Raw genomic sequence first — 17,834 nt, 5'->3', positions numbered from 1 at the left:
CTGTGCCTGTTTGTGTCCTTGCAGGGAGGGGGAGGAGTCCCCTACCTTGGGCTGACAGGAAGGAAGGCCTGCAGAAGAAGTTCTGGGAGAGGAGCAGAGAGTAAGGAGAAGGTGCTGTGAGTTATGATAGATAACTGTGTGTGGAAAGCTAGCTCTGTTTAAGGGTGCAGAAGGAAAGGAAATCCTTGTCAGGATTCTGAAAAACAAACCATTCTCTTTTCAGGGCACAGAAAGTCAAAGGGAGCTCTTCTCAGGTCTCTGAAGAAACTTCCACATAAGTGGGGATTCCAACCCTCAGCAAACAGAGATTAGATAATCTATGAAATAGCTCCTGTCTGGCAGGCTGCATGTATCAGTTATTTAAAGGGACAGTGTCCTGCCAATAAAGATATTGTCAGGAGCTGTGTGGAATCACTCTGAACTGTGCACTGAACAGCTCCTGCATTTGCCTTCTGAGCCACTGGGGCTTTTCAACTTGGAACTGCCCAATATTTATAATGTACCTCCAGTATCTCTTCCTGCTCATCATTTTGGAGTCAAGTACCTTGTGGAGGAGGGCTGCAGGCAAAAGTGAATGGGTACATGAACGATATTATGATATTATGTACAGATGCATTATCTATAAAAAGAGCGGTTCAAAAGACAGAGCTCTGGCTTGAAATTAAACTTCAAGAAAAGTTGCATGCTGACAGTTGGGGACTGTGACACCTGCCTTGACAGACTGCCCAATACAGCAAAGATTTAGGCATGGTTTTTAATTATGGCGTATGATATTGAAAAAGGTAGCTGGACTAGTTATGTCATGGACCATTGGGCACTTTACTATGGAGGGAAATGTTTTATTAATTTAAATAGTTTTAATGCCCATTTTATTGTATACTACTCTTATCTATCCCCCCATCTGTGTTTGTCTTAAAACAAATTATGAGAACATGTTTTGTTTTTATATGGGGATCCATATAAAACCCAGTTTTAGCCCTTCCTGGTTTTATGAGATTTAAAGAACCACCATTAATGATTTTAACCTGCAAAATATACATCGGGAGGATCTTTTAAATATGTTGAAAATGAAACAACTGTCTTATGCCTCAGAAAGTGTGATCCCTATTTTAAACTTCAATGTAAAATAGACTGAATGTGTATGGGCTAGGGTGTGCCACAAAGAGCTTTTAAATAGCCAGAAAGACTTGGGCCTGTGTGCATGAATGTACCAGGGCTTTATAATATAAAATAATTTGATTTTAATATTAGATTTAATATTAGATTTTAATATGTGATTGCATTGCCCTGGCATTTAGCATTATGCATTTATATTTTTTAACTGAAAAAAATAAGGGAGAAAACACGAACTTTTAAGGTGCCCAAGTGAATAGTCACAAATTTGAAAGCAATATTTTACTTTTATGTAAGTTATATATTTAAATTTTAATGTGATCTGTACCTTTTTTTTTTTACAAAAAAAATGTAATTTATGATTTTAAATAAGAATTTGGTTTCAATAAATCTTATAGAAACTGTCCCTGGTTCCTTTGTTTCCTGCCTTGTTCCCGTGTTTCCTGCCTGGTATCTTGCTCCTGCTCTCCTCTCCCCACCTGGTACCCGTTTTCTGTGGAATCCCTGGTTTGACCTCCAGCCTGTTTTATTGACCTTGCTAGCCTGGCCACTGACCTCACCAGTCTTCTGGCAGCCCTGACCTTCCAGCCTGTTACAGGACTCTGCTTACCTACCATAAACCTCACCACAGGCATATATTTAGACTCTGTTTTTCAGTCTGCACTTCCATCTGTTTTGCTACCTCCCTTATCTTGCTTATTAAATCTGCTCTTTCACCTTACGATGGATCTTGCTTCATTATTCAACCTTTAATGGGTGTTTCCTCAGCACACTTGCTGGTCACTCACCAGTGGCCCGACACATATGTATGTATGTATGTATGTATGTATGTCTTCAGCTTGATCTCTGTGTGTGATTGTGGATCAAAGAAGTTCCCAGGGAGGGGTATTATAGCCCAGTCTGTCTTGACCCTGGGTCTCCACCCAGGACAGACTCCTGGTGCACCAAAAAGTGGAAATCAGTGCAGTTTCAGTAACAGAACAGGGTTACAAATAGAAAATGAAGACCATTTGAAATTTGTTTCATAATATCATTGTCTTCATCTTACATTTTAAAGCAGATAGAAGGTAGCAGGTATTAAAGGGGGGGTTGACCTTTAAAATAACTTTTAGTATATTATACAATGGCCAATTCTAAGAAACCTTTCAATTGGTCTTCATTATTTATGTTTTATAGTATTGAAAATCTTAATGAAAGGGATATACACTTGCTAGGAATAACTCAAAAACTCTATGTGATGAACTGGGAATTATGTCATTGCCTGTCTCTCATCACTCTGTCCTGTTCATTCATACAATATGTGGTCAGGCCACATAAATGGGGAATCCCTTTATTCACATGTTCTCACATATCATCCGAGTCCCACTCAACAGCATTAGACATTGCCCTAATGGAGTTACTGGTAAGCTGTTGAGGGTAATGTTAACACACTGTCCCGGAAATCTCATAAGTATAGTAAGCTACAAGTCAGGGAGACAATTAAGCTCTCACCCTGCCTATCAAAGGCTCTCTGTACTTGTCTGAGGGCGACTGTGTCACAGTAACACTCCCCTGTGGTTTTCACCACTCCCACCTGCACCGCGCCAGAGTTCCATATGCACACATGTATAAAAAAATTATGGGGTTATTTATTTGTAGTGTTGTTAATAAGCCTTGGAAACTGAGGTACAGTTCTGCTCTTTAGAAAATGTAATTGAAAATCAATGCAGTCTAATTTGTACAGAACCATAAAGAAAATATGTCTTCTATGGTGCTCTAGTTTGGGTTGCAATGAACTTGCATTGGCATTGTACATTTAGGCGGATAGCATTTTGCTGGATCTGGTCCAATACAATAGTACTTTACATCACTCCAGGAACCACTTGGCAATGTTGGGTCTGTTTACTTCTAATCACACTTAAAAATTCAATGCTGCCTCCGAATACTGCTGACATTTCATTGATTTAAAATATTGCCTACTGACTGTGTGAACCACTGTGCCGGCAAGAGTGTCTTTGGTTTAGATTTATTAGTTTTTAGTAGACTGATCATAGTTCCCTGTATTCTGACAGCAAATTCAAACATTCTAAGACCCGTTGAACAGACTGTGGTGATTGTCACTGATTAAAAAGTGAATGACAAATTGGATTGGGCAATATAAAAGATTTTATCCACCTTTTATTGTAGTAAACAGAAAGGCAATCTCTTTAGCAAACAAGCTGTTGTGGAACCAGACATACATGGCATATAAGGTTAAAAGGGCAGTTTACCTTTAAATTAATTTTTATTATGGTGTAGACATTGATATTCTGAGACAACAAAATTGTATGCTGGCAGAGCAATCTTTTTATGGCTGCTGTGGTCAGTGATCCCCATTTGAATGCTGGAAAGAGGCAGATGAGAATGGCAAATAATACAAAAACAATAAAAAATAAATAATGGAAACCAACTGCGAAGTTGCTAGAAATAAGGTGTTTTATAACATGGTAAAAGTTAACTTAAAAGGTTAATCACCCCTTTATGTGCATCTACCTGTTGTGCTGGGATATATTTTGCTTGAATAACTGTACAACAGGTATGGGATCCCTTATCCAGAAACCCGTTATCCAGAAAGCTCTGAATTACGGAAAGCCTGTCTCCCATAGACTCCATTTTAATCTAATAATTCAGAATTTTAAAACTGATTTCCTTATTATCTGTAATAACAAAACAGTACCTTGTAATTGATCCCAACTAACATATAAATAATCCTTATTGGACGCTAAACAATCCTATTGGGTTTAATTAATGTTTTATTGATTTTTTAGTAGACTTAAGGTATAGAGATCCAAATTACGGAAAGACCCCTTATACAGAATACCCTTGGTCCTGAGCATTCTGGATAATGGGTCCTATACCTGTATGTAACCCATTTTTCAGTTAAAATATTTGTCAAGCCTACATTTTGATTGTCTTACATTTTACCATTTTATTTACACATATAAACAGTACTCATTTAAAGAGTTTATTTTGTATAAATCCTATGTCTTTTCATAATATAGAGTATAATGTATAAATGGTTTCTAAATTGCAGACAAACTAAAGACAACTGCAGTTAGATTTGTTATATTTAAATAATTTTTATATAGGTTTCCCACTTTACAAAATTAGCATGTTTTATATGGAGTTTACAAATCACATAAAATCAGGCCCGGATGTGTGGCGAGGCCACAAAGGCCCGGGCCTAGGGCGCACAAATTTAGGGGCGGCATGCCGCCTCGCCGCAATGAAGTTGTGAAATTTTGTGCCCATAAGGAGCAATCGGGATTTCTCCCCACTGCTCCGTATCGGAGTTTAAAGGGGCGCATGCATGCGCGCACTGGGGGGGGGGGGGGGGGCGGCCTCAGGGTGCCTGGGTTTGAAATCCGGCCCTGCATAAAATGCATTCTGTTATAAAGAGTGAACACTTACAGCTTTAGAAGGTCCAGGTGTGACTTCCTTTTTAAAATCGACCTTTTCTTTGTTTCCGATTCCAATCTGCACGGTCCAGCCAAATCAAACAGTCTCTGAGGACGGCTAAGTATCTGCAGATCAGAAGTCAATAAACTAATGAACAGACAGATCCAGAGTTTTGCCTTTAGAAACCACACTATTGACATCCTTTCATTCAGTCTTAATGATTTGTGCGAACTGATAAATAAAATACAGTTTTTCTTCACCACAAATTTTGACCACTGAGATCTAAGAAAATGTTCTCAGTCATCAAACTTTGTAGTACATAAAAACTGTGAAGTATTTCAGTCTGCACAAAAAATAAGTAGAGATAACTTTGAGCTAACACCCTACACACACTCTTAATAAAAAAATAATCAGTAATGATTTTTTTTTTTTTTATATGTTTCTAATTAAATGCCTCTTCAGTGATTGAATCAGCTGCAGTTTCCAGTAACTGTGACTTGTAGGCAAGTTTCGCTTAATTATTATATTTATCCAAACACTACACACACACACATTATATTATATTTATAATTCAGGCCCGAATTTGTGGCGAGGCCATAAAGGCCCGGGCCTAGGGTGGCATACCACAGTTGCAAGACTCTGAAGGACTCCACACCTTGATGTCTGTGGGACTCCAGAGGCACCAGCAGCTTCAAATATCTGTTTGCTGCTATGTAATGGCATTTTAGCAGCTGCTCTCTAGATCCGATGATCTGGCAGAACTCTTCCTCAATGTGCCTTTATCTGCACGAACACGTCTGTGTGCAGTCACAAATCTCATGATCTCTATAGTGCGATGATCATGCTTAAGATTTTGTGAAATATCTGTTTTCATACCTCGTCCAAGGCATTGAGACACAATGCCAGGGGTGGGCCAAGCCGACCGGGCACCCTAGGCAACCCGGTCGGCCAACTCCGTCCCCCTCCCCGCCCCCCCCGAACGGCGCATGTGCGCCAAAGCACAGGAGGCAGGGGGGGGGGCGGGGTGATTAGATCGGTCATTGCCTCCGCCGCTAATGACAATGACAAAGTAGCACTAGGGGTAGGCAGGAGAGGCTCCTGCCTGGCGCCCCTCAATCGTTGCGCCCTAGGCAGCTGCCTCTTCTGCCTACCCCTAGTTCCGGCCCTGCACAATGCCATCCATGATTTTAATTGAAAACCAAAAAATGTAATCTTTGTGACACAACTAGAATTTGCATTATAATTTGGAACAGTGCATTGTAAGTTTTTTATTCTTAACAAAAAATACTCATTAGGAGGTTTGTTCAATAAAATTTGAATTGTACTCTTAATAGTTGATAACATGAGAATTATGCTGACTGTTATTTACCGTATTTTTCACCCTATAAGACGCTCCGGAATATAAGACGCACCCAATTTAAAAAGGAGGAAAATCTAGAAAAAAAAGATTCTGAACCAAATACTGTAGTAAAATATTTTATATCATCTGTATAAAGTTAATTGTCTCTGGGCTCGCACATAATGAGGCTTCCCCCAGGGCCCCCCCAAGTATCCTTCAGATTCCCCCAGGCCCCCCCCCAAGTATACTTCAGCTTCCCCCAGGGCCCCCCCCAAGTATCCTTCAGCGTCCCCCAGGGCCTTCAAGCATCCTCCAGCTCCCCCATGGCACCCCCAGCATTCTTCAGCTTCCCCCGGGGCCCCCAAGCACCTTCCATTTCCCCCCTAACCTCCCCGCAGCGGCCTCCGGCTCCCGTGATGTCTTCCTCTCTGTGCCGCGGCTCCCAGCTGCTTCTGTGCTTTTATAAGGTTGCACCCTGTGCGTGTGACATCAGTACGCACGGGCGCAACCTTATAAAAGCGAGGATGTAGCCGTGGTACATAGAGGAAGACGCAGTTTGTCGTATAAGACGCACCAACTTTTCCCCCAGTTTTGGGGCAGAAAAAGTGCGTCTTATACGGCGAAAAATACGGTACATCAATTATTTTGATAAATGAGAAAAATATCATTTGCATAATAATTTGGAACAGGGTGTGTATACATATTTATATACACATATATACATATATATATAAATGTTCCAACTTGCGATGCACACAGTTTGAAAGCCAAAAAAAGAGGAACGTGGGTGCGTAGTAAACTCAAATCACAGCGAGTCCTTCCGTGTATTCATATATTCTCCAACCGAGTCGCACTCCGTATTTGTAAAAAAAGATTTTTATTAACAATCATTTAAAAAAAGTTCCATATAAGAACAATCCAGTAGAAAAAACATGAATGTTGATCAGGCATACCGCTCAAGCGCAACGTTTCGGGAAACTTTGTACCCCCTTTCTCAAGCGCAGCAGCGTGGCCATCTTACATGTTTCAAAGCACATCTGATAATCACTCCGTGTATAAGAAGAAGGCGGAAATGACGTAGCGGGTCACCATGGAGACCGAACACAATAAAGTGTTCAATCTACATAGAAGCCGATACACCAACCCCGTCAAAATTCTCTCTATATTGGCAAATTTATATTAGTACAGAAGATTTTTCAAAACGTAAATCACAATATGTATATCGATATCTCCATATATCATAGGACTTGAAATTATTAACAGGCAAAATATTATACATAATAGTAAAAGTCACATATAGGTTACAGAAATAAGTGCAAATCAAAATCCCTATTTAACCCCTTAGGGGCAAGTGTGTCCAAACGATGTATCCATTCAACCTCAGTTTTTTTATAAATAGAAATCCGATCCCCCCCACGTTTGGGAGGTGGAATATATTGTATAACTCGAAACCTCAAATCTTCTGATGTATGTCCCATTTCCAGGCAATGTCTGGAAACAGGAAGAGTAGTGTTACCAGTATTTACAGTTGATCTATGCTGGGAAAACCTATCCCGAACTTTTTGGGTGGTTTCACCAACATAGACCAAATTGCATGGACACGTTAGCATATATATCACAAAACTGGTATCACAGGTATTGTGGCCACAAATTTTATAAAGTCTTCCTGTAACAGGGTTCGTAAAGTCTGCACCTACATTTGTACATGCCCTCTTTTGTTGGTCCAAGGAAAGTAAATTTTTTTGGTGTAGGAGGAACCTCAGCACGCACTAACTTACTACCTATGGTACCTCCCCTGCGAAATGACAACATAGGGGGTTGCTGAAAAGTTAGAATAGATGGATATGATTCTCTTAACAGATGCCAATGTTTATTTAAAACTGTCTGTATCTGACTGCTATGTGTATGATATTGTTAAACAAAAGTTATACGCTGTCCCATATGGTGTTTTCTTGCTTTACCAGAACCATTATGTCTTGACATTTTGGATAAACCTTCTTGTAATATATGTTGAGGATAACCTCTATTTCTTAGTTTCCTTTCCATTTTATTCAAGTCAACTCTGACAGTGTCCTCATCATTAGCTATTCTACATACCCGAGTAAACTGACTGGTTGGGATGGATTTTTTAACCGATGGTGGATGGAAGCTATCATATCTAAGTAGTTGGTTACGGTCAGTAGGTTTCGTATATATGCATGTATGAAAGTGGTCAATAGTTTTAGTAATTTCAACATTCAGAAAAACAATTTTGTGAATATCCGCTGTCATAGTAAATTTTATGTCTTGATGAACCATGTTTATCTCATCACGGAAGACGGACAGGGATTCCAGGTCACCCCGCCATAATAGAAACACGTCATCGATGTACCTCCACCATGCCAAACAATGCCTGGTGAAGTGTACATTCAAATACACGTGTTCCTCCTCAAACCAACTCATAAATGAGTTGGCATAGGCCGGGGCGACCTTGGAGCCCATGGCCCTCCCCCGTATCTGTAGATAAAACTTGTCCTGAAATTTAAAGAAATTTTTATATAAAATGAAGCCAAGAACTTGCACAAAAAAATTAATTTCTACACTATTGTATAGACCACATTCAAGTAAAAGTTTTTTTACTGCACTTATACCTTCCAAATGGGGTATTGACGTGTATAGGCTGGCAACATGTTGCAAGCCAAATCTCACCAGAAAAATGGCCAACCTCCGATAATTTTTGTAGAAAGTCAGTAGTATCTCGCACATATGATCGGGTTTTCTGTATCAACGGACTTAACACTTTATCTAGAACTTCCGCAGCTCTACTAGTTAAAGACCCCACCCCAGCAACTATAGGTCTACCAGGGGGGTTAATAGGATCCTTATGTATCTTAGGTAATATATATATCAGGGGAACTAAAGGAAATTCTACCCATATATATTGAAAAGTGGAAAGAGTAATGATGCCAGATTGAACTGCATCTAGTAACATACAATTAAATTCCCATTTAAATGGTTCTGTGGGATCACCCCTTAGTTGAATGTATACACTTAAATCGTAAATCGTAGTTGACGTACAATTTCTGTAATATATTTATCAGTGTCCAAGACCACTATCGCACCTCCCTTGTCGGAGGGTTTGATAGTAATATTGGACATCGACTTAAGTTCTATTAAAGCAGCAGTTTCAGTTTTAGACATATTATATGCACCTTTAAAACTAAAATGTTGAACATTAGACTCTATTTCAGATCGCACTTTCTGGATATAGGTCTCTACTGCAGGATATGTAGTTGGTGGAACAAAACGACTACAATTTCTGAGACCAATATTACCAATATCAAAACCACACGCAATATCCTCCCCTTTATCTGATACAGTATTTTGAGAAAAATGAACCTTTAGTCTTAAAGTTCGAAAAAATCGATACAAATCCACCTGTAACTATCTGTTGCGAGCTCTCCGTTGAGGCTGTTGCCGCCGATCTCTCTGTGATTTGTTCTGATAAGGATCAAGTTGTGATGTTGGGCAAAAATTCAAACCGCGTTCCAAAACCTGTAACTGAAGTGGTGTCAATTCAACAGAGGATAAATTGAAAACTATCTGTTGCGAGCTCTCTGTTGAGGCTGTTGCCGCCGATCTCTCTGTGATTTGTTCTGCTCGCCTGGAGTATCTGCTGTGTCCCCGTCTAGTGCGTCTCCTCCTGATGCTAAAAAAGGAGTTGAGGGCGAACTGCGTCTCTCCACTCTAATACCAGGACTATGTCCGGACATATCACGTGAGCGGTAGGGGCTCTGTCTACTCCATTCCCGTCCACGATTCAATTGTGCCCAATTATTTACCGTGCCACGTTCATAATCCAATGCATCTCGGTCAAATTTTTGTTTTTTTCGTGAGGATACTTCCCCTTTGAACTGCTCAATGTTTTTAACCAGTTTTTGCTGGAATTGGACAAGTTCATCAGGTAACATTGCAACCGACATAATTTCCTGTAACGTATTCAATTGGGTCTCAATGCTTTTCAACTCCTTTTCGATAAACTCAATGTTTAGGGCCATGATATCCCGTGAACACTTATTAATAATGCCAATAAACTTGCCCTTAAAATCCTCATTATGTATAAACAAAGTCGGCTGTAAGCTCACACGTAACCCTCTGGGTATGCGATGCAGACGCAGATATTCAGTTAGGGTAATACCGTGTAGTTCAAGTTCTACTTGTTTCTTACTTAATGTCTCACATTTTCGCCGACATGCTACTACAGATGGTATAGATAAAAAGTCCCGTGAACCCTCAAAAATATTGGAGATTCTTACCAAATCTGTCTCAGTGTATGAGAATACGTCATGTGAATCATCATTCGACTCCATTGCAAAACTGGTGCTATCACGACTCCAAATAGACAAATGTTCCAACTTGCGATGCACACAGTTTGAAGGCCAAAAAAAGAGGAACGTGGGTGCGTAGTAAACTCAAATCACAGCGAGTCCTTCCGTGTATTCATATATTCTCCAACCGAGTCGCACTCCGTATTTGTAAAATATATATACAGTCATGGCCCATATTGATGACACCCCAGAAATTTTTCCAGAAAATCAAGTATTTCTCACAGAAAAGTATTGCAGTAGCACATGTAGCACAGTAGCAACAGGCTCCAAGGGTCTGGTCTCGGCTCACGCTTCCGCCTATAACAGCCGCCTTTCACGTCGGGAGGAGCCCTTCGCTACTCGGATGCCGCCAGGTCTTATTGTGAGAGACCCAAGGAGAGAGTTCTGAACAGGCACAGGAACCAATCGTGTGACAGGCAGGTGGGGAACAGGTGGTCAGGACAGGCCGGAGTCAGCAACGGTCAGGCAGCGCAGCACAGAATCACAATCCAAGAGAATAGTCAGGCAGGCAGAAATAAATTTAGGCAGCAAGCAAGAGAGGTCAGATACAGGCTAAGGTCAGATACACGGTAGAAAAGCAGATAATCACACCCAGGAAGTCACCAAAAGAAAACCTACGTTGGGCAATGAGTACAATACAGTGAGTGCTTTAAATATTTGAATTTCGCGACGAAAATGACGTCACGCGCGCGTCGGCGACAAAACGCGATTGCGCATGCGCATAAAAGGCAGACCGAGGCGCGGGTGCGTGCCTAGAATAAGACGGTGGGCGTCTCCGCACCGGAGATTTTTGAAACAAATTGAACCCCCCTATCAGAGACAATGTTCTGCGGAGCACTATGGAGCCTAAAGATATCAGTCAGAAAACGTTCTGCAAGAGACTTTGCAGATGGAAGGGCGGGAAGGGGAATAAAATGAGACATTTTACTAAAGCGGTCCACAACCACCCATATGACAGTATTCCCCTTGGAAGGAAGTAAATCTACAATGAAATCCATGGAAACATGAGTCCACAGCCTTTCAGGAATCGGCAGTGATTGTAGCAGACCCTGAAGGAAAGATCTAGAAGGTTTAGAGCGTTGACAGGTTGGACAGGAATCAACATAATTACTAACATCTTGTCTCAAAGTTGGCCACCAGAGAGTGCGGGACAAAAGAACAGGTTTTATAGCGACCAAGGTGCCCAGCCAACTTAGAATCATGGGCTTCTAAAAAAAACGCCTCACGGAGGTTTTCTGAAACAAATAACTTCCCCGGGGGTAGGTTGGGAGGAGAGTTAACCTGGGCCTTAGATAAAAAAAGAAAGTAAATCTGGACTTAGGGCCGCTACAATCAACTCCTTAGGAACAATAGGGTCGGGTTGACACTTCTCCAGCGGATTGGAATCAAAACTTCTAGACAAGGCATCAGCTTTATTGTACTTTTCGCCAGGTCTATAGGTTATAATAAAATTAAAACGAGAAAAGAATAATGCCCACCTGGCCTGTCTAGGATTTAAGCACTTAGCGGATTCAATATATAAGAGATTCTTGTGGTCTGTGATTACTGTAACTACATGTTTAGCTCCTTGCAAGAGGTGTCTCCATTCTGTGAATGCTAATTTTATGGCCAGTAATTCCCTATTACCAATATCATAATTCATCTCCGTAGGAGAAAACTTTTTAGAAAAGAAACCACACAGGTGAACCTTATTGGTCATAGGGTGACGTTGAGATAGGATCGCCCCTGCCCCAACTTCAGAAGCATCTGCATCCACTAGAAAAGGGAGAGTCAAATCAGGGTGCAAGAGTACAGGAGCAGAAATAAAAGCTTCTTTTAGCAATTTGAAATACTTGGGTCAACCCCTTTTTTAGTGAGAGCAGTAATTGGAGCCACTAGCGTAGAATAGCTCTTAATAAACTGTCTGTAATAATTGGTGAAACGCAAAAATCTTTGTATGGCCCGCAGAGACAAGGGTTGTACCCAATTTAGGATAGCCTGAACCTTGGCTGGGTCCATTTCTAGACCTTTATGGGAAATAATAAACCCAAGGAAGTGAACCGAAGAGACTTCAAAGATGCACTTCTCAATTTTAGCATACAAATGATTTTGCCTTAATCTAAGTAAGACCTCCTGAACATGGACACGATGATCAGACAGACTATTTGAATAAATCAAAATATTGTCAAGGTAAACTACCACAGAGTGACCTAAAAGATCACGGAATATGTAATTTACCAATTCTTGGAAGACAGCAGGAGCATTACATAACCCGAAGGGCATTACCAGATATTCATAATGCCCATCGCGGGTATTAAAGGCTGTTTTCCACTCATCCCCTTCCCGGATTCGTATTAAATTATACGTACCTCTTAGGTCGAGCTTAGAGAAAATAGTGGCTCCCTTAACTCTATCAAAGAGCTCGGAAATCAAGGGAAGGGGGGAACGGTTTTTAACCGTGATTTTGTTTAAACCCCTATAGTCAATACACGGCCTGAGAACCCCATCTGTCTTCTCCACAAAGAAGAAACCAGCTCCTGCTGGAGAGGTAGAGGGCCTTATAAAACCTCTCTCCAGATTTTCCTCAATATATTCTTCCATAGCCTGGGTCTCATCAAAGAGATAAGGGGTAAGTTCTACCTCTAGGAGGAGAGGAACCAGGAATTAAATCTATGGCACAGGTAGCCCCTGTAGAGGTTGTGGCCACAACTTGGACAGGCTTCATGCATAAGCTCTGACAGTCTGTTCCCCACTGAAGTATCCTGTTAGTTAGCCAATTAATTTGGGGACTGTGCTTCCGCAGCCAAGGGAGACCTAAGATCACCGGGGTATGCAGGCAATCTATGATAAAAAAGGAAATTTGTTCCACATGGAGAGAACTTATAGACAAGGAACAACTTACAGACTTGAAAGATATAACCCCGCGACCTAGGGAAGTACCATCAATAGCAATTAATTTGACAGTAGGGACTAAAGGGAGTGTGGGTATTGCGTGTCTGCGGGCAAAGTTCCCTTCCGCCCCGGAATCAATGAAAGCCAGGCTCTCCACAGTACTCATATCCCATCCCAAAAGGACTGGAATCATGACTTTAGAAGAACTTTGTTGGGGAGTAGAAATGACATTACCCAAGCAGAACTCCCCAGATCTGCTTAGGCTCTGTCGTTTTCCGGCCTTTTGGGACAAGTGCTACGAAAATGACCTCTATCCCCACAGTACAAACACAAGCCCGTCTACGACCTTTTTCCTCAGCAGATAACCGGGTAGAACCCAGCTGCATGGGTTCATCTGAGGGCCTAGAGGAAGTCTGCTCAGGTTTAGAAAAACACTATGGAGGAAAGGTTTGTGGAGCCGCTGCAGGAAGTCTCTCCTGGCGCCTCTCCCTGTGCCTCCTATCAATCTGAATGGCAAGGAGCATCAAGGAGTCTAGGGAGGATGACGTGGGAAAATTAATCAGGCTGTCTTTCACAGCGTCAGATAGCCCCACTCTAAACTGACTTCGTAAGGCAGTATCATTCCACCCCGTTTCAACCGCCCAACGGCTGAATTAAGTACAATAATCCTCAACCCGTCATTTACCTTGCCTGAGGTTACGAATAGCAGAGTCAGCAGAGGCAGAACAATCAGGGTCGTCATAGATTATCGCCATGGCCTTATAAAAGGAATCAAGGGATGAACGGGCTGGGTCAGAGGGAGGTAAAGTAAATGCCCATAGCTGAGGGTCCCCTAGTAGAAGGGTCATAATGAAATTAACTTTTAGCTCCTCGGTAGGAAAAGAACGAGGGAGGAAGCTAAAATACAATTTACATGCTTCCTGGAAGGAAATAAATTTACTGTGCTCCCCCGAAAACTTTTCAGGGAAAGGAACTTTAGGCTCCACTACATACATTCCCAGAGCAGTGTGAGGAGAACTGCCTCCTGGGAGAGAAGCAGGAGTCAGATCGGCAGGCTGTTGCCCGGATAGCCTCAGAGGAGGGAGGTGACGCAGCAGCCCCTTCAGTATCCATGTTTTTCTGGCCCAACGTAATGTCACGATCGGTATCCCAGAGCTTAGAACAGGCTCCAAGGGTCCGGTCTCGGCTCACGCTTCCGCCTATAACAGCCGCCTTTCCCGTCGGGAGGAGCCCTTCGCTACTCGGATGCCGCCAGGTCTTATTGTGAGAGACCCAAGGAGAGAGTTCTGAGCAGGCATTGGGAACCAATCGTGGGGAACACTTCGGAGTGGTCAGGACAGGCCGGAGTCAGCAACGGTAAGGCAGCGCAGCACAGAATCAGAATCCAAGAGAATAGTCAGGCAGGCAGAGGTCGGTTCAGGCAGCAGACAAGAAAGGTCAAGAACGAGCAACGGTCAATTCAGGCAGCAAGCAAGAGAGGTCAGATACAGGCTAAGGTCAGGAACAGCAGATAATCGCACCCAGGAAGTCACCAAAGGAAAACCTAAGTTGGGCAACGAGTACAATACAGTGAGTGCTTTAAATATTTGAATTTCGCGTCGAAAATGACGTCAAGCGCGCCTAGAAGACGACGCCGGGCATCCCCGCACCGGAGGAGGCGGTGCGCGTCCCTGCCGCCCCACTAGAACACCAGGTATTGTTACAGTTTTGCTATACACGTTTATTCCCTTTGTGTGTATTGGAACAGAACAAAAAATGGAGGAGAAAAAGCAAATTGGACATAATGTCACACAAAACTCCAAAAACAGAAATTTTAAGATCTCTCCACAGTTCAATGGGATTTAGATCTGGACTCATTGCTGGCCAATTCAGAACTCTCCAGAGCTTTGTTGGCATCCATTTCTGGGTGCTTTTTGACGTATGTTTGGGGTCACTGTCCTGCTGGAAGACCCAAGATCTCGGATGCAAACCCAGATTTCTGACACTGGGCTCTATACAGTGCGACCCAAAATCCTTTGGTAATCCTCAGATTTCATGATGCCTTGCACACATTAAAAGGCACCCAGTGCCAGAGGCAGCAAAACAACTCATTCAGTTTTCAGGAAACAGTAGAATGATGTGCTTTACCAAAAAGCTCTATCTTGGTCTCATCTGTCCACAAGACGTTTTCCCAGAAGGATTGTGGCTTACTCAAGTACATTTTGGCAAACTGTAGTCTTGCTTTTTTATGTCTCTGTGTCAGCAGCGGGGTCCTCCTGGGTCTCCTGACATAGCTTTTCATTTCATTTAAATGTCGACGGATAGTTCGCGCTGACACTGATGCTCCCTGAGCCTGCAGGACAGCTTGAATTTCTTTGGAACTTGTTTGGGGTTGCTTATCCACCATCTGGACTATCCTGCGTTGCAACCTTTCATCAATTTTTCTCTTCCGTCCACGCCCAGGAAGATTAGCTACAGTGCCATAGGTTGTAAACTTCTTGATAATGTTGCGCACTGTGGACAAAGGCAAATCTAGATCTCTGGAGATGGACTTGTAACCTTGAGATTGTTGATATTTTTCCACAATTTTGGTTCTCAAGTCCTCAGACAGTTCTCTTCTACTCTTTCTGTTGTCCATAATTAGTGTGGCAAACACAGACACACAATGCAATCTGTGATTTTTATTTTGCCCACACCTGTTACTTGCCCCAGGTGAGTTTAAAGGAGCATCACATGTTTGAAACAATCTTATTTATGCACAATTTTGAAAGGGTGCCAATAATTTTGTCCAGCCCATTTTTGGAGTTTTGTGTGACATTATGTCCAATTTGCTTTTTTTCCTCCCTTTTTTGTTCTGTTGCAATACACACAAAGGGAATAAACATGTGTATAGCAAAACATGTGTTACTGCAATACTTTTCTGTGAGAAATACTTGATTTGATACTTGATGGGCCGCTCCACACAGGACTTATAAAGAACAAAAATTATTTTTTGAAGCCAATAACAGAGACTAACGTTTCGGCTGGTACACCAGCCTTTCTTAAAGTTACAAAACACACTGTGGGACAAACCTAAATACGTGAAATGGCGGGAACAAACACCAATAGGAGTGTGACGTGTGTACACAATAAACATCAAACAATTACATAGAGAACTTGCAAAAAATAAAAATATACAATGCACCAAAAATAAAAGTTATAACTAATAAACTTGTAGGGAGATCCATAACCAAAGGTAAAACATTATCGGTACAAGTATGAGGCAGTAAGTCTCTTAAAAACCAAAAGTGCCATAGTGAACTTTTCCTCGCCATGGATCTTATCACAGGGAGCCTGACATACCAGTTACCCCTCAGTAGCATATCACAGCGCTGTAGGAAGCCTATTTGGTTCAGTTGTTGTTATGGCCAGCATGCATGGCAACCACGGGAACCGCCTCATGAAAACGAATATGATATGCAAGAAGTGGGTGAAAAGCAACAACTAAAGTCCCCAAGCAAACAATAAAAGTGATAAATAAATAATAAATGGAGTGAATAGACACCAGGAAGGACACCAGCAGTGTATCAATGGAGTGCGACCTACCGGGAAGAGAGAGGAGTGGAGCAAGTGAAGACAGTGAAGGTAAGTCAGATGCCACAGGCTGGAGAATGAATAAACCAAAAGGCCCCTAGCTTGTCATCGGAGAGCTTACCTCTTGTAACCCAGCTGGCAAAATAAGAAACGGGTGCTTGAGAAAGTATGCCGTCAGTGAAAGTCCGCAGTGCCGCAATTAAACAGAGTTGGGGGGATAATGACAGGTGGAAAGCGGAAGTCGGATTGACGGTTCGCTCTCCTCCAATTCGCACCACTTGCAATCAGTGTCCCCTATTGATAATCAAAAGTAGCCGGGCCCCCATGGAGAGGGAGAATATTGTGGGACCTATATAAGCCCTGTGTCCCGCCGCAGTGAAGAGGGTACAGTGTCCTCTGTATTGTCATTGTCATTGTGGTGTCCAGGATCGTTGGCTTTTCAGAGAGACCACAATCTAAATAGAGGGAGCGAATAGTGAACTGGTGGAGAAGGTACATAGCCCTCCGCATAGGGGGCAAATGCAACCCAACTAACTGTTCATTTAAGAGGCAGTCATATCTAAGAATAAATGACCCGTGACATACTTTCTGGGAGGGCAATTAAGGTGAGTCTCGTATGAAGTATAGAGGGAATTAAAATTTAGGAGTGTTAGTTGGTTCAAATGTACTAGGGGTTTTAAACTTGGTGGTCTGTGGGGTAGGTACTCTAAAATGTTCCTTAAGTTTAAGGGTACGCTGAAACCTGTGGATATCGATTTGGATATCTAAGGACTCTCTGTAGTGTGTAGGGACAAAAGAGACCTTTAGAAAGCAGGCACATTTTTGCTTCTGTAAGGTTATATGAACTGAGGTTAAAAATTACCTTTTCTGGAATTTTGTCCCTCTTGTTGCTCTTGTGCTTACACCCACCCCTTCTCTTGTGCGGGCACCCCTGTTTGTGAAAGAGGTGGGGGATCCTAAAAAATCCTGGGGAACCCAAATTACTTATAGAGGAATCTTGTTCAAAGGAAGTACGGTTATGGGGTTCTCTTCTCCCCCTACCCCTCCCTCTCTTGGGGGTGTCACTATCGGAGGAATTTGTTGTGTAGGGAGAAGAGTCAAAAGGATATTGGTTATGTGATCTTTGAGGTATAAATGAAGTTTTACGAGTCCCAGTATCATCACCCGTTAGCCAC

At 42.1% G+C, this 17,834-nt stretch overlaps 1 protein-coding gene across 1 annotated transcript in view; it reads right to left on the bottom strand.

Annotated features, from left to right (window-relative positions):
* Window positions 1-17,834, bottom strand: part of arfgef3 (ARFGEF family member 3) — a 629,444-nt gene that overhangs the window by 488,097 nt on the left and 123,513 nt on the right. Inside the window, exon 11 of the mRNA XM_031902164.1 lies at window positions 4,543-4,655. Within this exon, the coding sequence (XP_031758024.1) occupies window positions 4,543-4,655 (113 nt within the window). The remainder of the gene's footprint in view (window positions 1-4,542; window positions 4,656-17,834) is intronic.

The sequence above is a fragment of the Xenopus tropicalis genome, chromosome 5, assembly GCF_000004195.4.
Source record: "Xenopus tropicalis strain Nigerian chromosome 5, UCB_Xtro_10.0, whole genome shotgun sequence".
Classification (NCBI taxonomy): Eukaryota; Metazoa; Chordata; class Amphibia; order Anura; family Pipidae; genus Xenopus; species Xenopus tropicalis.
The sequence above is the reverse complement of the archived record's forward strand: the minus strand, read 5'-3'. Positions and strand labels throughout refer to the sequence as shown.